Source organism: Stegodyphus dumicola, chromosome 6 (genome assembly GCF_044657685.1).
Source record: "Stegodyphus dumicola isolate Sdum_Otavi_A_Nest chromosome 6, ASM4465768v1".
In the NCBI taxonomy this organism is placed as follows: domain Eukaryota; kingdom Metazoa; phylum Arthropoda; class Arachnida; order Araneae; family Eresidae; genus Stegodyphus; species Stegodyphus dumicola.
In genome coordinates this window covers 69,297,511-69,318,705 of record NC_140773.1, presented here as the reverse complement: position 1 = coordinate 69,318,705, position 21,195 = coordinate 69,297,511, and the positions used below count along the sequence as shown (strand labels likewise).

Here is a 21,195-nt window from a genome sequence, read left to right as displayed (position 1 = left end):
ACTTATTATATTACTGATGATCAGGGTTCAGTTCTTGACAATTACATTCTAAATTAGAATTTTAAGGATATAATGAAAATACGCTACGTCCAAAAATACATTTTAGGATAAACAATGAGTTGATTTTTTATGTTTTACAACTTCTTAAATTCATTTATTAAAGATCGTATCCTCGTTGGTAATTGAATCCAGAATGTTGGGTGTCGTTGATATAATTATTTTTACTTGTCCACAGAATCTGCTGACTTATCCAGCCATTAAGTAGCTGCAGATCATTTCTACATAACCATTGAACTTCCATTAATTCAGTCTCTAGAGGGCTGTATGTTTATATCATAATTTGACTTTTATAAAAATGATTATTCTAAATCTTATGTTTCTATAAAAATATTCTGTGCTTTAAAAATATGGATGATAGTATCAGCCGCTCTTTCAGCCACTTCAAAAGCATCAGTTAGTTAAGAAATAAATTATGCAGTTAATGTCATAAAATTCAAATAAACATCAAACGAAAATTCTCAGTTTTAGACAATTCGATTTAAACGAAGTAAAGTAGCAGACGATAAACCGACAAAGGTAAAAGGTAAAAATTTACTCTTAAAAAAAAAAAAAAAAAAAAAGATAGAAATTTTAAAAAATAGGTAAAAATTTCAATAATATCATCTATAATTTAAAAAAAATAGCTTTTCATATAGTATTAATAAATATTTATTACACATCATTGGGGGGAAAAATGTCATATAATTAATTCTCCGTAGAAGTTTACTTGAAATTTAAGGTTAAAAATAGCTGTGGCAATTCCCTGTAAGGAAAATCCATAGACCACATTTGGCATTATTATCGCTCAAAAAAAAAAAAAGATGCCAAATTTCAAAACACGAAAATATGTAAATTCGTGTATATCTTAGAAAATTTTGAAAAAAAAAAGTCATTTTTTGCAGATATGCTTAAAAATACACCTACTTTAAGATGATGGTAAAAATTTTATAGGTTATAATTCAACATTTTTTTTGAAAAATTTATAAAAATTATTTAAAAATAGAAATTTAAAAAAATAAAACACAAAAAATGGGTAAATTTTATTTGGAATGAACCTAAATTTCGAAATGTGAGAGAAAAAATCAGAAACGTTTAATAAAAAAAGAGATATTAATAAATATTTGCCAAATTCAATTAACATTGAGGAGCTAATATTTTAAAAACTACTCGTAGGATTTTTACAAAACTTGGTATTCTGGCATAATTTGAGTCGTAGAATCGAAATATGGAAAAAAATTGGTATGTTATTTCAGAAAAAGTGCGATTTTGTGTCAAAATACTATGTTAGAATAGTGCTGTATATAAATCTAATACATATCCTAAGTCACGCTTTCCAGACATGAAAAACGCAGTTTGAATTTTGTCAATCGACCCAGTAGAACGGGAGATATAGCACTGTCCTTTTTTTTTTTTTTTTTTTTTTTTGAGCAGTGTACATGTAATACATGCATACATGAACACATATACGCATATACACATGCATACAATTTCTGAACACGGTTCCAATAACAGAAGAGTACCACATAAATATCATTATTTAATGCTCCAGCCCATCAAGAAATTAAAGTGTGGTCTTTGAAAATGGCCCTTAACCAAAAACAGTGAGAAGAAAGCAGTGAAAAAAGTAATGAATGCCATTTTTTTCAAATGTGCAGGACTGGTCAAAGTTATCATGTTAGAAAGACAGAAGAAAGTTCTAGCTAACTAGTACACCACTATTCATTTTCCAGAAATCTTCAGGAAGTGAATATTAAGGAACTCATGCTTTACCATCATAATGCATTTTCTCATCTATGAATTCAAATGTCAAGAATGACAATCACGTTTCTTGAATAAAAGCATATCAAAGTGATGGAATATAAACTTTTATTTTTGTGATTTTATTATGTATGACCTTCGGCTATTTTTTAATTTAAAGCAAAAGTTACATTGTCATTTTCATTGTACAAGGACATTGTTCTGAAGATGAGATGATAAAGCTATAAATGCATATTTTTCATTTACTCCAATTAACAGATAGTTTGAAGCATTTAATCATTTAAATATTTATCTCAAAAAGCGTGTTGATATTGCAGAACCTACACTCAATACATCTAATGTTTGGTAAGTGTAACTTGCAACATTTAGCTGCATCTAAAAAATTTCAGAGTGATCTTTATATACAGTACAAAGTTCGTAATCCGGACATCCATTATCTGGAATGATCTATAATCTGGACCTCAAAGCCACAAACTTTTTTTTTGTATGTTTTATGCATGCATGTTTAATGTATAACGGACAGTACAGTCAAAAGTCGTTAATTCGGACACCATAATCCGGAATGATCTATAATCCGGACCTCAAAGCTACAAACTTTCTGCGCATGCGTCACATGCGCATACGTGTGCGCGTAAGACCTTTACGACTGCGAATATGTGTGTGCGCATAAAATGTTTACGCATGTGCGTTTAATGTATAACGGATGGTATAAGCTAAGCTAAAATTTTCTAATTCAGTTAATGTTGCAGATTGTGTTGTTCCTTAATCTTCGAATTGGATCCGGCTTATTATTTTTTGCAGACTGTTAGAGCAATTTTATAAAAGTAAGCTTGAACTTTCGATTATATCAAATAGAATTTCAGATATATATTTGCTAATATGTAAAGGACCTAAAGCGAAAGTATGTTTCAAAATCCGAAGTCTGTTTATCAATTTCACGCTGCTCGGTGGGGATAACGCCGCAGCGCGCAATGAATTGGAAGTTGATCCGTCAGCACTATCCTTATCTTCAGGGCAGATGTTTTTATTTTATTTCTCTTATAATTCCTTACTAAATGTAGTATTTCATCTCGATGTACTCCGTCTTTGATATGATTTAAAACAAGTTCCTCGTCATTATAATTCGCTTCCGATAGTGAAGAAAGTAACAGAGGTTATTGAAAACGAAAAAATTTCGATTGACAAATTAGTCGGTATTCTTGACACAGCAATTATAGGACTTTAACAGCGGAACTTTTTAACTAAATCAGAAATTATGTCTGTTTAATAGAATTAAAGAGAAAGTATTATCACATAAAACGAAGCAACTTAAACAACTTACATTTAAAGAAATGTTTAATAAAGTAAACAAATAAATATTAAGCATTTTCTTTTTGTAAATTTTGATACCCTTTAGATCATAATTGTTCTTTATTTCATAAATTACGGTTTCATATTTTTAATTTTGTAATTTCTGCATGCCATCCTACCAGATTTAAACTGATGATCTATAATCTGGAAAAATCGATAATCCGGAATTGCCGAAATCCCAACGAGTCCGGATTAACGACTTTTGACTGTATAAGCTAGGCTAAAGTTATCTTTACTGATTCTAAGGCATTTCATTTAATGTTGCAGATTGCACTGTTCCTTATTCTTTTAATTGGATCCGGCTTATTATTTTTTGCATACTGTTAGAGCATTTTTATAAAAATTAAGCTTGAACTTTCGATTATGTCAAAAAGAGTTTCCAATTCTGGAGCTGCCAAAGACGACCAAGCTGCATGACCTCGAGCATTTAAAGGAGTAACGATTTTCCCCATTAAATATCGTGCAAATAAAAGAGCAAGGGTGACACAAGCATTGATGAATAATTGGTTTGAAAATCATTTTATACCCGAGGCTCGGTGACATTTGAATTTGGTTGGTTTACCTGATGACTCAAAAATTGTCCTGATTGTTGACAACTGTTTAGTGCAAACTTCACTTAAAGTTTTAGTGAAAGATAATGCATCCGTATTAGTCTTCCCTCCACATTGTACGTCTATCATTCAGCCTATAGATATGGGAACAGTGCATGTGCTGAAATGCAAATATAAAGTAGCATTTTTTTAAATCTATGTTAAATTTCTTAAACAATGGCAAGACTATTCAAGACTTTTTGAAATTTTTTAGCATAAAAGCTGCTGTGTGGAGCATCGCAAGATCGTGGGAGGATGTGTCTCCAGATACGTTTAAAAATGCTTGGCATGATTTATGGCCAGCTACCATATTTCATGGTGAGGACAATGAAGACAATGCCCCAATCATCAATCAATTAACGGACGGCAAAATCTGTAGTATGGTTCTAGATCCAGAAAATACCGCTTCCGATAGTGAAGAAAGTGACAGAGAGGTTACTGAAAACCAAAAAATTTAGATTGACAAGTTAGTCGGTATTCTGGACACTGCAATTACGGGACTTGAACAGTGGAACTTTGTAACTGAACAAGAAATTATGTCTGTTTATAGAATAAAAGAGAAAGTATTAGCACAAAAAACGAAGCAACTTAAACAACTTACATTGAAAGAAATGTTTAATAAAGTAAACAAATAAATATTAAGCTTTTTTTTTTTTTTTTTTTTTTTTTTTTAATTTTGATACCCTTTAGATCATTATTGTTCATTTCATAAATTATGGTTTCATGTTTTTAACTGTATAATTTCTGCATGCCATCTTACCAGATTTAAATTGATGATTTATAATCCGGAAAAAACCCTAATCCGGAATCACCAAAGTCCCGACGAGTCCGGATTACGGACTTTGTACTGTATATAATAAATTGGACTCAAAATTTTCATGCAAGAAAAACTATATCATTTATTATATGTGTTCAAAGTTAAATTATGTCAATTTTGAAATGCCACTACCTCACATCTGCCTTAAGAATTGCACATATTTTTTTAAATTACAGCAAAGCAGATGAGACCTATTTGCCTAAGGAGAGTGCCTTTGAAGATGAAACTCTCATGCAGCCAGCCCATTTTTCTGGGAACTGAACCCTGCTCAAATTAACTAGTATTTTAATGTTATTTGCTTTAATAAAAATTAGACTAAATTTCTTCATATATGATGTTGTTAAAAAAATAATATGTATAATAATTTTACACAAGATTTTACTTTGTGTTTAAATCAATTATTTGATAAACAAGTAAAATTATGCAAGTTTTGACAAACTAAAATATTTCAATGGAATAGTAAATAGTAGGCAAATAAATGTAAAGTACTTGTACAGCAGAATATAGAGCTTAATAGTTTGAGACCTTTTATACATTTAAATGCAATGTTTATATTTTATTTATTTTACATTTTTTCCTTCCTTGTATAAAGAAAGTATTGCAACCATGAAAAGTTTTGAGTATTATATTTCAACAGAAATATCCATTTTGGCAGTATCCAAATCCATTTGTTTTCTGTGTGTGCATGTGTGAGAGAGAGAAAGATGTCTGTATGTATGAACAGAATAAAGAACTATTTTTCCTTAAACTGACTGTAAAATGGATTCAAAAGGGACTTTTTTTTATATCTTTACCAATGTATATGTATGTATACATCTTGCATAACTCAAAAATGATTAGCCGTAGAATGCTGAAATTTTGTGTATGGAACTGCTATGACATTTAGTTGTGCACCTCACTTTTTTATTGCAGTAGCTGGAACCAAACATATATATATATATATATATATACTAAGATTACAAAGTTGCAATTTTTAAGTAATATTTAAAAGCACTAGAAAAATTAAAAGTTTTTGAAAAAATTGTTTAAAGTTTAAAAAGTTTTAAAAACTGTTTTTTAAAAGTACTTGAAATAGTAAAAGGAAAAACAGCAGATGGAAAAATTACTCTACAAGCAATGGTAACAGTGGCGGATATGCATAAAACTGTGATGCAAAAATTGCTCTTTTAGTATAAAGAGATATGAAGGCTATATTCGAAACCTTTAGTACAGACGATAAGATTGGAAGATTTGTACAAATGTAAAACATTATGATGTATAAATTTGTAATACAGTCAACAGTCGTTAATCCGGACTCGGCGAGACTTCGGCGATTCAGGATTATCGATTTTTTCGGATCATCAGTTTAAATCTGGTAAGATGGCATGCAGAAGTTATAAAATTAAAAATATGAAACCGTAATTTATGAAATAAAGAACAATTATGATCTAAAGGGTATCAAAATTTACAAAAAAAAAAAAGCTTAATATTTATTTGTTTACTTTACTTTCTTCGCTATCAGAAGCGAATTATAATGACGAGGAATTTGATTTAAATCATACAAAGATGGAGTACATCGAGATGAAATACTACATTTAGTAAGGAATTATAAGCCAAATAAAATAAAAACAACTGCCCTGAAGATAAGGATAGTGCTGACAGATCAACTTCCAATTCATTGCGCACCGCAGCGTCCCCCCGCCGCAGGGCAGCGTGAAATTGATAAACAGATTTTGGAATGGTTAGATAAACAAAGGATATGCCTTTATCCATTTTTTGCAGCAATTCCACTTTTTGTTTAATGGACTTCGAAACATACTTTCGCTTTGTAGATCCTTTACATATTAGTAAATATATATCGGAAATTTGGTTTTAAAAATTCTGAACTGATTCTTTCTTTTTTTTTCATTTAGTTGAATATTTTTGTAATATAACATGTACTTCTTTTGTTTACATTTGCATTATAATGTTTTATTTACACATTTTTACATGTTTTGATCGCATCATTGATTAGATACTTATGTTCTGTTCTAAAGTGGGTTTTTTTTTTTTTTTTTTTTTTTTTTAGCAGCATTTAAATAATGCTTTTCAATTTATATTGTTTCCCCGCAAAGCAGTTTTAGGGTTGCCATAAAATAGCAAGGAAGGCAGGGTCGCCACATTGGGCGAGAAATCGTCTTTTTGCCGACAAAATTGGTGATATACCAAGGACGGATGGAAAACCTTCTGGAATGAATTCTTACTGGTTAGCCCAGAATGTTCTCGAACACAAGCCAAAAGCTATATAAACCCTGCTGGTCCGCAGTAAGTATGTACCTTGTTTAGCGAGCTGATAGTCATTGAGCGAGTGTTTCGAAGTCTAGCACCAAGTTGGTAGTCGAGTGCATCGAAGAGTCTTTTAGTGTATCACAGTTAGTGCATCATCGAGCGAGTGTGTTAAGCTCCGGGAACAACCGAACCAAAAAATCAGGAGCTGTGCTCTGTGTGTCGTCGAGTGCATCGCGAGTTGTAGCGTGTAGAGTCTCGAGAGTATGTGGAGTTCCGAGAACGACCAAGCTGAGTCGGGAGCTGTACTCTGGTGCTTTGCAGTGAAGCTGTCTCCACCATGATAGCTTGATAACCTGAAAGCTGTGTCGCTGATCGTGTCAACATGTTTATAACAGTTCGACGACTGTAAACGAGATTTCGAAGTTGTCCTGATTAATACCGGCCAATAAAGTGTGTTTTGATATTTCATCAAGTGTCGGTGTTATTCACTCTAAATCCAGACGAACTCTGTACGAACGTGAAGGAAGAAAATAACGTAAAACTGGTGTCAGAAAAGAAAAACGCAACAATATTATGTTCCAAATAATTTTTTAATTGATTTATATCATGTAGAGAAATTCTTGATATGCATACGAGTTTGTTAATTTGAGGAATGAAATATTTATGTTTAATTGTATTTCTACTTTCGATTTGCATATTCATAGCAAGGATGAAAATCATGTCTGAATGGCTGGGAGGAGTATGAAACAAGCTCATTCTCCCCTGAAGAGTCAGTATTGTTTTGCTATCTTTTCAATTGTTCATTTTAGGTAATTTTCTTTATATGGCTATAATTATTATTAGCAATTTTTGCATCACAGTTTCATGCATATACACTTCTATTAAACATTGCTTGTAGAGCAATTTTGCTGTCTGTCGTTTTTCCTTTTACTATTTTAAGTACTTAAAAAAAAAAAAAAAAAAAAAAAAAAATTATAAAACTTTTTAAACTTAAAAAAACTTGTCAAAAACTTTTAATTTTAATTTTTCTATTGCTTTTAAATATTACTTAAAAATTACAACTTTGTAAACTAGAATTTATGTAGACTTAAATTGTAATTCTTAGTTTTTACTTCCTTGTATGAAGTAAAAAGGAAGTACTGTAATCGCGAAAAGTTTCAGGCAGCATATTTCAACGAAAATATCCATTTTGACCACTATCGAATGAAATTTAACAAATTTTTGCATGATATCTGTAGTAAGGACAGAATAAAAGACTAAGTTCCTCCAACAAAATTATAAAACTGCTTTAAAAAGAATTCTGAAGAGAATTTTTCATGGTGTCGGTATGAACGTATGTACGTACGTACGAGTAGCCTCAGAATGTTGAAATTTTGTATATAGGACTGCTATAACATGTAGATGTGCCCCTCGTATTTTGGTTGCAATCGACCGCATCAAACGTATAAAAATATATTTACATATATATCCACTCTGTTTCCCGGCTCAGTGATCTCAGTTTCTTTACTCTTATATGTTTGTAAATTGTACATTTTTTGCTTTAAAAATGATTGAATTATGTTGTTCTTATCTTCCAGTTAAGGTTTTTATGCCTTTAGCAAATCTGTATGCAATATTTTTAGAATTAGCAGCAATTTTGCAATTTTGCAATTTAGCAAAGTTGTTTAAGTGCCGCTAAGCCTAATAATGTTTTTGATGGCAACCATTGCTTGTTTACATTTGAAACAGCAGAATAGTGGATTTGTTGTCAATCTAGAGAAACTTAGCTTTGCAACAACAAAGATAATGCCTTCGTTTATTATTGCCAATTAAAGCATGCTTGATCTTTTCTAGAATTTTTTCGAGGAAATAAGTGTTTAAGATTTACTTCATAATTTTTAATACAGATATTTCAAGTTTTTATATATTTTTTCCTTCTTGCGAAGTGAAAACTGAATTAATTGAATGAGAAATACTCAATCGTCTGTGAAAAACTGTTTCTTTTTCGTTTTGTTTGCTTAATTTCTTTTATGCATCGTTCTAGATTTATTATAGTATTTGAATAGAACATGTGGCAATGATTAGAAAATTCTTCAAACTTCTACTATGTGGTTAAGCTAATGACACTAAAACCACTGCTTGTTTATCATTCCAGAACTCCAACAGCAATTTCAAAATCATCTTTGCCAGTATTTTGGGAATCCAATAGAAAATTTTCTGGATCACTATAAAAATTTTCGAGAATTGGTTTACCAGAAATTTTTGCTTTGCTGTTAAATACTACTGCGAATTTAAAAGACTAGAACTGAAAGCTTTACTTTTGATTGATAATACTCCAAGACATCCAACTCTTTTGCTTGACTTAATCGCAGACAATTCAGTAGAAGTGGTTTTCCTGCTGCCAAACACAGCTTTGTTAATTTAACCAATGGATCAAGGTGTTATATCAAATTTTAAAGCTTATTATCTGCAGCACGACAGCTGATTGATAAAACTGATACAGAAGATGAAAAAATTCAGTAGAGATTTTGGGGAAAACTACAATATCATGGATGCTGTAGACAATAAGAATCTGGGATGTAATGTAGTGGGTCTCCTCATGGTGTACCCTGGATAATGCTAAATCCACTACAGCTGCAGAGCATGGATCCATAGAGAGCAAGTTTTTGTGTGTACTGCATTGGAATGCAGGTGGCCTTAGTCAGGCAAAAAATTCTAATTGGAAAATAGATCAATTAGCTGGGAGTTGATGTTTTCTCTATCATTGAGGCCAATATTCATGAAAAGAATAAAGAAAGATGCAAATTTAAGAACTATATCATGGAACCTTGGAACCATCCTTGGAACAACAAGGCAAATAGCCAGTGTAATAATTACCCTGGTTAATTGTCAGAATATGAGATACCCTTACTGGAAATTTTTCTATTGTTAAAAAGATGGGTAATGGAGAGGATAAAACAGAGATAGTTAAAAAGAAAAAAATTCTTAAAGAAAATCATTTTTTAAGATGCCTGTGTATAGCCAAAAAATAAGCCAGATTTTGATATCATGGAGACTGGAAACAAAACTATTTTAATGCTCATTCTGGACAATAGGGCTATCAGGATTCAGACAGTACTGGGAGCGAAATCGAGAATTTTGCTTGCACACATCAGCTACAGCTGGTTTATAAAACAACTGACATGGACTCTTATATGCACTATAATGGCACACTTAAATCCCAATCTAGTTATTGTTTCATCAGATCTGGAATGGGATGCTCACAGACAGGTTTTAGAGGACTCAGGTTTTGAGCATCAGTTAGTATTAAGTACTATAAGCACAAGAAATTGTGGAAATTTCTGTAAAAAAAACGTTGCACCACAATGCACCAAGAAGATATAAAGCAAATTGGACACAAATTGATATGCATACAGGTTTCAACGGAAAATGCAAAATTTTACATTTTGGCTGCCAATGAATGAACGGTTGTTGCTACAGCGCATCTGATCTGTGCAACTAGTATGATATTTAAGAGGAGAAATTACGATTCCAGGTCATAAATTCTTCACAAATTCCATTCCATATACTCTGATAGACAGTAACTATGCCTCACATATAGGTGCGCGAACAATATGCACAGATGTCAGAATTTGAGAGAGGTCGTGTAGTTGAGCTCAAAGAAGCTGGTTGGTCTTATTGGCGAATGGCTCGACTTTTGAGCAGGAGCGATGCCACTATTAGACGATGCTGGCAGGAATGGGTGAACTATGGCCGCACACAGCATCAAGAAGGAAGCGGTAGGCCTAGAGAAACGACAGAACGTGAAGACCGAGCAATTGTCAGAGCGGCACTCACAGCCCCAGATGCATCACTATCATTGATTGTACCTGTAACTAGTGCTTCAGTGACCACAAGGACCATTCATAGACGACTCACAGAAAGGGACCTGAGGTCACGACGGCGCTTGTGCCGACTACCATTGACCTCTGTACAACGTTAAGCACATTTGCAGTAGTGTCGGGCTCATTCACACTGGAATGTCACTGACTGGAGTAGAATAGTCTTCAGTGAGGAGTCCCGCTTTGAACTGAGCCCCGATGACCAGCGAAGGCTAGTCTGGAGATGCCCCAGACAGATGTGTTATACCAACCTGATTGTCTTCTGGCAGACAGGCCGACAACCAGGTCTCGGGTGCCATTTCATTTCAAAGTAGGATCCCTTTGGTTGTCATCCGTCGCAACCTTACAGCACAGCGGTACGTCGACGAAGTTCTAAGGCCCATTGTGTTGCCCTTCATGTCATGCCACCCTGGGCTTACATTTCAGCAAGATAATGCCTGCCCCCACACTGCACATGTTTCTACTGCTTGCCGAACATTACCTTGACCAGCAAGGTCACGGGATCTCTCTCCTATTAAGTAGGTTTGGAGCATTATGGGCAGGGCCCTCCAACCAGCTCGGAATGTTGACGATTTAATGTGCCAGATGGACAGAATTTGGCATGATATCCCTCAGGAGGACATCCGCAACCTCTATCAATCGATGCCAAGCCAAATAACTGCTTGCATAAGGGCCAGAAGTGGACAAATGCGTTATTGACTTTTTCACTTTGTGAAGCTCTATCACTTCAATAAATCATCCAATTTTTCTCAAACTGTAATCATTTGTTTTTCTGTACATGTACATCACTTCTACCGATTTTCGTCCCTTTCAGATAACTCCTTCTTGGTGCGTCTTTTTTTTTTTTTTTTTTTTTTTTTGTCTAAGAGTGTATAATGGATCCTGCTTTTCACAAGATGGCAATATGGAAGCTGTTGTTTTCTCTGACTTGCTTGTATTCTATTCGTCTGTTGGTTCCTTTACCACACCATTTGATGGAGAGGTGGAGACCATTAGGTTGGCATCTCAACAACTTATTTCTAGGATTGAGAGTTTTGTTAATGCTGTTATTTTGTCAGACTCTAAGTCTGCAATTCAGGCTATCATCTCTTTGAAACCTCCTGACTCACAAAGAATCACAGACTGTATATCTAATTTAAGCATATTGCAAACCTTACATAGAAAAGTTATTTTGCAATGGGTTCTGGCTCACTGTAGAATACATGGTAATGAAATGGCTGATTTTTTAGCCAACACAGGAACCAAAATCCTACAGATTCCATGGAATCCTACCCCTTATTATACTACAGTGCGAGTAATAAAAGAACACATGAATAATGACTTTCAATCCAGGCAAGCAGATCAAATTAAGGAAAACCATTGGAGGGAATTTCTTTTAAAGGTTCCAGCTGCCTGCACCTACATGAACTGCAGCTGCAGCTTTTAGATTGGAGACCAGGCATGATTGCCTAGCAGAACACTTATTTAACATCTTTTTGTCGCCTAACTGTGTATTATGTAGTAAACACTGTTGTGGATGCTTCTCAACTCAAAGAATGCCCTGAAGTGACTGAACATTTATATGACAGATACTGGCAAGCCAGAGAGAGAGATCGGACTTCACAATCTCCAATCTGTTTTATGTGTGTTGTTTTTTGACATGTAATTTTGCATTCTTATCTTTTTCATGCTGTTTTTGCTTCGTCGTGCTTTTTGCTTTCTTCATGCTTCATGTGTTTGTGTTGTGTGTGCTTGTCACATTCTAGTAAATGAATGTATGCTCAAGTGCTACAGCTTAAAAATAAATAACTAAATAAATCTTTCCTGGAATAAGGCGACCAAGAAATGTTTGAAAGGAGTATAGAAAAACACAGCAAAGATGCTAAGACAAGAGAAGTCATTGTCCATGAAATGGTCAAACTGATGAAAGAGGATTGGATAATATAAATGCTGAATAATAATAATAATTTATTTATGTGTTCTGCCCTAAGGCGCTAAATGGAAGGGAGGGATGCCTTCGTGGAGGATTTTCTAAGGGAAACTGGCTCATATTAACATGTTACATATGGAGAAAACACGAAAATACCCATGCAGCCAGCCCGTTCATGGGATTTGAACCTCAGACCAAACTACCAGTGTTCAGGAACTTTACCACTCAAACACTGTTGGGCCATGTGCAGGATAATGAATCATTATTTCAAGTTACAACTGGTGAAAGTCTTTCCAATGACAATCTTAAACAATTAATAGAACAACAAGTGCACAAAAAATGACAAAGTCTAATGATTAAGTCTATAATGACAAATGATTAAGTCTATAATTAATGTAACAAAACAGTATTTAACAATAAATGTTACAAATAAAACCAAAATAAGAACTGATAAATTTTCTTATTCTCTCTTCTGTTTCACTAATTTACATTACCTTAGAGTTATAATGAACTCATTTAACATTGTTTAGCACTGGAACTAACTAAAACATATTGCTTGCATTAAACAGGTTTTTACTGTATCCCATAGGAAAAGAATCATTATTCCTCCTACAACTCGCAGGAAATGCGCATATGACTACCCAGCACTTGATAATTTCTTCTCCTTTGTATAATGTTGCCCCAAAATTTTCTCTTGTTTTATTAGTAAGTAAATCACATATAATGTTTTAAGTCTACACTACATTACTTAGTTACACTTGATCCTCATCCTTGCAAGAACAGTATACTATCTTTGAAAAATATTTTTTGATCTGCAAGCACAATATCATTTCAAGAGCATTTTTATGTCAATCATTGGACTAAGCCTTTTATAGCAGAGATAATTTTTTCATGAAAATACAGATAATAGTCATTTAGGGCAATATCCAGAGAGAACAGAGGATGCAGCAGAACATGCCAATCAAATGTTAACAATTTTGTTTCAAAATACCTAGTGATGCTTTATCTATTTGTTAATGCTGGCTTCTTTTCTCCTCTCCCCTGAATGGTTTTTTTTTTTTTTTTAATTTATCCAGCTGGGAACAGTATTTCACTGAATTGTTTATGTGGCCTTGTGCAAACATATCATAATCATGTCCTTCCAAACTGGCACTGAATGTGACATCCAAGCTGACATTTATATTAAGCTGAGGTTCTGTGGTTCAAGACAAAACTTTCCTATTGTTATAAAGATTTATTATGGCTTGACCAAGAGTATTTACAGTTAACCTTATGACACAGGAAACAAGTTCCATTCCTGGTAACTAATTTCTTCAGTAATGGTTTGTTTCACTGAAGAAGCAAATCGTAATCTGAATTTAGTTTATGATTGGATACCCTTTGTAAATTGTAGTTTATGGAGTATGCCCTCTATAAATTGATGCAGAACCCATATTTCAGAATGACTGTTACAGTTGAGCAATATGAGATGATTGTATATTATTGCTCTATGAATGCTTAATGCATCCACTAATTCCCAAATAGCACATCACATATTTTATTAGGCATGGCTTTGATGAGATCTTATATTTATAGTGGATAAGCAGCCATTTGGTCTTTATTTTCCATATTAAATTTACTAGCTTGAAACCTTCTAAACCAAATGCAAATTGTCTAAAGATTTGTAACATCACTCCCACAAACAATGCTAATCTCATTTTTAATATCATTTGTGCATTTTTCCCTTTGTATATTTATATAAAGCAACAACCATTAATTTTAACTGACTCTTAAAGTACCATCCCATACTACATGAAAATGGAGAAATATTTTCCACATTTATAAAAAAAAAAAAAAAAAAAACACTGAAGTTTGTAAGAACACCACATTGGTGTTTATACAAATAGCTATATGTGAAACTTGTATTTCAACTCAAATTCATGAATGTAGCACATGAAAATCATTATTGTTTTAATAATTTTTTCCCTCTGTTTTGAACATGAATTTAATTCATAGTGCAGGAGGCACTATAAATTTATTTGACATTCAACAGACTGCATTTCACATGAAACTGGCACTGCTTGTTTGTCATGAACATCTGTTAACAATAAGATGATTTTTAAATTTCTCTGCATTCTAGCCACATTTTTAAACTAGACAGGCATTGAGTGAGGACAAAAATACACAGCCTTTGCTTTCCTGTCTACTTACTTATTATTTATATTTTCATTCTGAGAATTGGTCGAAGGATGCTTATGAAAAACATTTAGAAATTTTAGAAAGTTGAAAATTGGTATCGCATAATCAAATTTCAAATATTTATCAGTTCATCTAAAATCAATCAGCAGCTAATATTTTTATTGTTATGTATGTCTAAATGAGCAGAATCAGCTACATTTTCTCAGAAATATTGAACATTCTAAAATTAAGAAAACCCTTTGCAAAGGGAAGGGAACAGCATTTTACAGATATTAGAAACTAAATTTTCCAAAAACAAAATTAATTTTCATGAACTTTTCAAACATTACGAAAATTCTAAATAAAATATCTGTAAATTTAATCAATTATATGGGATAAACACAAGATAATTTTGTAAGTATTTGGAATTAAATAGCAATCAGATATATATTTGTAATAATTATAAGTACTATTTAACATTATTTCATTATACAATTTATAAAGAAACTCTTAGATATATAGAGATGTATAGTTACTTACTGGAGCAATAACATGGGCACCAGGTGAAGAATATCCTAAGGATTTATAAATCATATTCTCCACCTGAAATACAAGTTCTACATATTAAATGTAATGACAAAAATTTCACAGCAAATAATAAACATGTCAAATAGGTATTCACCATTGTAATAAAGTCTCACTGTTACCACTTCAAACTACTAAGAACATTAAACACAATGTAACGCAAAGCGTATCTAAAGACCAACGATCACATGGAGTGCTCTCATTACTCTGAAATGAAGAACTGATGCTCTCTCTGGTCTTCTACATTTTTTTCCTCCTGACAACTGAGAAACAGTGCAGGATTTACGTAAGCTTAGGACCCCCATTTTATTGAAAGACCCCAAAAAATTAAAATATTGTATAACTATAGTATTAAAATATAGTATAACAGACTTATAAAGGGCCCCATATCTCAGATAACTTAGGACCTCATCAATTTTAAGTCTGGCTCTGCCGAGAAATTTTTAGTACCTTCCATTTTTCAAAATTACTGGAAGACATACATAGTTAGAGTTACATATAAATACCATATAGGGTTACAGATACATATAGGGATCAATTACAGTATCGACTACAGTTATACATGAACTATACCAAAACGCAGAGAAATTTGGCAACAAAAATTGGTTGCCAAAATCATCACAATTTCATTGCGTAACTAAAGTGCTTTTTAGATCCTTGACATCCACTATTCACAGGACTTTTTATATCTCAAGATCCTAGGTGCCATCGATGAAGTACTGCAATAACAGGATTTCCCTATTTCTATTGGGCAGTCCAAAAAGGCAAGATGAGACAGCCTTTCAATATCTATGGCAAGCTCCTGGAACGTTTCTATAGGCTTCTATTGGTGAGAATTCAGTTGCAGCATTCCTACAGTTAAAGCCATAATCTTTTAAATACTCATCACCAAAGCACAGTTCCAACACACCACTTACAGCTTCAAAGTCTAGCTTCTGGTTTTGGGGCAGAGTTTGAAGGATATATCGTCTGTTCTCAGAAAAGTGGCAAAAAAAAAAAAAAAAAAAAAAAAAAACAGACCTTATTTTCGGAAACCCATCCATTTGCATTTGCCACTACAGAGAATTGAATCTTGTCCACTTGCAAGAAGGCTTTTCCATCATACGAGGGCCATCCAGGAAGTAGATTACGTTTCCGTCTGTGTCCGCTAGGGGTGGGGCTAGCGCGGCCATCTTCGGGTCAGAGCGTTGCGCAGCTCAGTCTGCATCTAGCCGTGCTAGTGAGAGGTTCGTGCTGTGCTCCATTCAGATACTGTGACGGTTTGAAATATCTGCGTTAATTGAAAATCCCGCGAGCTGCGAGGTGCGCTCAGTAATAAGGTTTCTGACTGCAAAAAACTGTAAACCGATAGAAATCTATCGGCAGCTTCGTGAAGTGTATGGGGACAACATTATCACTGAAGGTGGAGTGCGTCAGTGGGTCATAAGATTTCAAAATGGCCGAACCAATGTTCACGACGAAGATCGAAGTGGGAGACCCAGCATAGTGACCGCCGAACTTCTTGAAAAAGTCGATGCTAAAGTCCGTGAAAATCGAAATTTCACAATAACGGAACTTTCTTTGAGTTTTCCACAAATTTCGCGAAGTTTGTTGCACGAAATCATCAGCGAAAAGCTTGGTTACCACAAGTTTTGTGCAAGATGGATTCCAAAAATCTTGACAGAGGACCACAAAAATCAGCGAATGGCTGCAGCGTTGAACTTTTTGGACGCTTACCATAAGGATGGTGACTCTTTACTCGATCGCATCGTCACTGGTGACGAAACATGGGTGAAACATGTGAACTGTGAAACGAAATTGCAATCAATGCAGTGGGGGCACACAAGTTCTCCCCAAAAACCCAAGAAATGCATGCAAACAATGTCGGCAAGGAAGATGATGGCGACTGTTTTTTGGGACAGAAAAGGTGTAATTTTGGTGGACTTCCTGGAAAGAGGCACTACAATAAACTCTCAAAGGTATTGCCAAACTCTCCAAAAACTCAGAAGAGCAATTCAAAACAAGCGCAGAGGAATGTTGAGCTCTAAGATCTTGTTGATTCACGACAACGCCCGGCCCCACACGGCAAATGTCACTCGTAAAGTTCTTGAATCTTTTAAGTGGGAGTTGTTTCCTCATCCGCCGTACAGTCCCGACCTGGCACCGAGCGACTTCCACCTATTCCCAGCAATGAAGAAGTGGCTGGCTATGCAGCGTTTTGATGACGACGCACAGCTGCGAGAAGAGGTAACGAAGTGGTTGAAGGCGCAGGCGGCCGAATTTTTCGACGAAGGAATTTCCAAGCTCGTACATCGCTACGATAAATGCCTTAATTTGTATGGTGACTATGTAGAAAAGTAGTATTTGAGTGTGGCTTTCATCTGTATATAATAAAATTTGTTTCCTATACTTTGTTTATTTTTTTATTCCAAAACGTAATCTACTTTCTGGATAGCCCTCGTACATGGATAGCTTTAGAGAGAGCGCAGATATAAATTCTAAGTCATCAGAATTGCACCCAGCTATCATTATAGATTTCTTAAAACAGTGAACTTTCTTGCCAACAGCAACAGCAGAAACTCTTTCATCAATTTTTTTGTTCGGAAGTAGAAGCTGTTTCTTTGATTTGTTGTTTGACAGCAGAAACTCCATCTTCGATTCATTGTTAAACAGCAGAAACTCTTTCTTGAATTTCTTCAACTCTACCTTTAACCGTGTCTATTCAACTTTCCACAGCCTCAAATTTGTTTTCTATTATAACAGCTATTTATCTTTTCACTTCCTCTTGACCTGCTTCAAACTTTCCTTGGCCCACTTTCATCTCTTCCTTAAATTGAGTTCATGGCCCCTTCCATCTTTTCCTGGCCTAATTCACCTCTTCTTTCACAGACTTAATGGCCCCTTATATCTTTTCTTGGAATCCAACAAAGGCAGTTGTCTTAGTTGCCAAACCAGCGCTCTTGTCATTGGTATTCAATCCAACTTCTGACACCAAAACTAGTTGCATGCGTACGGGTTCATGATGGACTGAATGCGCACAGAACCAATGGTAGCTTGACAGAATTTATTTGCCCAAAAGAAACACTTTAAAGTTCTGGAACTTTCCATAAAAGAACTTGTACAGTTCTCCTCAGTGTAACAAAGCACAAACAATTGCTATCACTTCAAATTAGTAAGAACATAAAACACAACAGAATGCAAAGCATATTTAACCCTTTCCGGACGGGCGTCCCATATACACATTCCCTAAGAATGTTTCTTACAACCAGGCGTCCCATCCACGCATCGCTAGAGACTGCATTCAGAAGACGGGTGATGCGTATATGCATTTTAAGCTGGAACGTTGTTCTGAAGGCCACTAGATCGCATTCTATGTCCATTACTTTTGAAATGAACACAGTTTTAGGTTCCTAACTTGAGTTTGATATATTCTGTCTGACTTTGGTATTTTACTCATCAACTGTTGCCAGAGTGGGGGGGGGGAAAGCGAAAGCGTAAACAGAGATGGGCTCTTTAAATCGCCGCGTGCTAATACAAATATTCGCGTGTCTGATATATATCTAATTTCTTTTTTTCCTCTACTATGTACTGTCTTTTAGGGTTATTATGTGGAGTTCTGTTATGTTTTGCATTGCCTTCAGATATATTTCCGTTTCTTCCCTTTTTATTTTGGAAAACCTCACCTCCAGTCTATTATAATATGAAGGCACTATTTATCAGAGGAAGAATACCCTCGTATGGTTAATGAACTATTTACTAACGCAGATGAGAGTGATGATTCTTTTTCTAAAGATTTAAAAAGTGATACTTTTTCTAAGAGTTAGAATGTAATACTAGTCTGTACTTTGAGATTTACCACACTCAGTCTTCATTTTTAATTTTGTTACTTCTTACTGTAAATAGTCTTTATTGTGTTGTTTTATTAATTTTAGACTATATTGATGGATTTTATCAATTAAAACTTTGGAATAATTTGAATAGCACTTCTGAAAATTATTATACAAGATAAGGAAATTTTTAAGTATATTTTCATGTAAAATAAAGAAAAAAACGTTATTAAGTTCTACTTTTAACATATATAAGAGCTCAAGTAATAATCTAAAATGATAGCAAAAATTACGAGGCTAGAAGCGAAACTTTTGTTTTCCTGATTTTTGTTATAAAATTTGTTATAAAAATGCCTGTTAATGCATATACGTATGTTAATGACATGTATATGTGCATGAAGTATTATGTTATATGTATATAGTGTTGTGATTAGTTTTCTGCTTACTCTTTATTTAAGAAAAAGTTATCTGTAAGAAAGCGAATATTCTTTACTATATGTAGGAGTAAAATTGGAAAGGCTAATGCAATATAATTAATACAAAATTAATTTTTTTCTCGTGTACTTAAATACAAACATAGCCATTAAAGACTTTCTTAACCTTGCAGTTCTAAACAAATCTTTAGGTATTTTTTACTTGTAACTATAGGCATTGTGTAAGGCATATAATTGAAGTTTACTGTGTGATAGTATGAACTTAAATTTTTAATTACTGAAATGTAAATTTTTAAATATGAAATACTCGGTGCATTTTATATGCATCTTTTAATACTTTATTTAAAAGCTAAAATTTTCTGAAGTGTGAAATTATTACAAATTTTTCTTTTTCTTGTTTAGGAGCTGTTCTCAAAACATTGGGTGACAAAGAATTCACTTTTACAAAAATCGAGCAGGATATTAAAGACAGCGAACTATAGAACAAATATGGCTAAGCTGAATGAAATCTATGTTGAGTTTTATTATTGAAAAAAATTATGCTCTTCAGATTTAGTGTTAGTTTTTATTGTTTAACAATAATTGCAGTTTTCGAATACCTGTAAAATAAACCTAATTCTTAAATTAATTTCATGTGTATTTCTTTTGCAAGTATTACAGCTCATAATACTTCAAACAACTTGAAATTTGATACTACTTGTTAATTTATGTGGGATATGTTCATAATAATTTTATAATTTAAATAACTCATTGTCATCATATGAGCATAATCTAAAATGCACAGCATTTGACAACAAATTAATAAAAAATTAGCCAACTTCTAATTGCTTTCTTTTGTCCAGTTGCCTCCTTTTAAATCATTTAATACCATAAAGCTATTTGATGAAAAAAAATAATTGGTATGTCCACATCAACATGTACGTTTATAATGATGTTATAGAAAAAGTCACATGAGATAAATATTTAAAAACTTTAATATTCCTAAACAAATTAACTTTTTAAAATTTTATCTGGTATATAAGATAAAATAAAGAACATATTTAAGTAATTTGAATTTGCATAATTTTATGAACTTATTTATGAAATTAACAGCTACATTGTAAAAGGGAACTTTTTAAAAATGCCTCGATAAAGCATTTCTTTTGTAGAGGTAAACTTTTAGTACTGATCTAATATATTTATAAGATTTTAAACTGAGAAAGACAACAATAATAGATTACAATACATTGCAAGATTGACTGATAAATGTAAAATTTTTACATATCATAATTATGTGTGTAATTAAAACAGAAGTTACTCGATTAACTTACATGCAAATTAATATTTTCTTTAACATGTTTTGGATAAACTTAATTTAAATAAATATGTATATATTTGTGTATTATCATAAGATATGAATGCAATATTTGTGACATTAAACATTAATCTTCAAGGAAAATAACAAAAAATCCACTTCGTAACTATTGGAAAAGGTAAGTTTTCTACAATTTCATGGTCTATATTTAACAATTTTAAAATTTAGCACACTCATTCAAATAATCTAAATGTATGATGTTTTCTTTTGTGCTACAGTTGTTTACTGAATTTGGTAATTAACTATATTGTACTTTAGATAGAAATTCACGTAGATATTCCCCGTATTT

General features: G+C 33.2%; 1 protein-coding gene across 2 annotated transcripts in view; it reads right to left on the bottom strand.

Annotated features, from left to right (window-relative positions):
* Positions 1-21,195, bottom strand: part of LOC118190978 (ribosome assembly protein METTL17, mitochondrial) — a 166,848-nt gene that overhangs the window by 53,254 nt on the left and 92,399 nt on the right. For both annotated transcript variants that reach the window (XM_085818485.1, XM_085818484.1), the window contains exon 11: positions 15,268-15,330. In XM_085818485.1, coding sequence (XP_085674611.1) covers positions 15,268-15,330 — 63 coding nt within the window. The remainder of the gene's footprint in view (positions 1-15,267; positions 15,331-21,195) is intronic.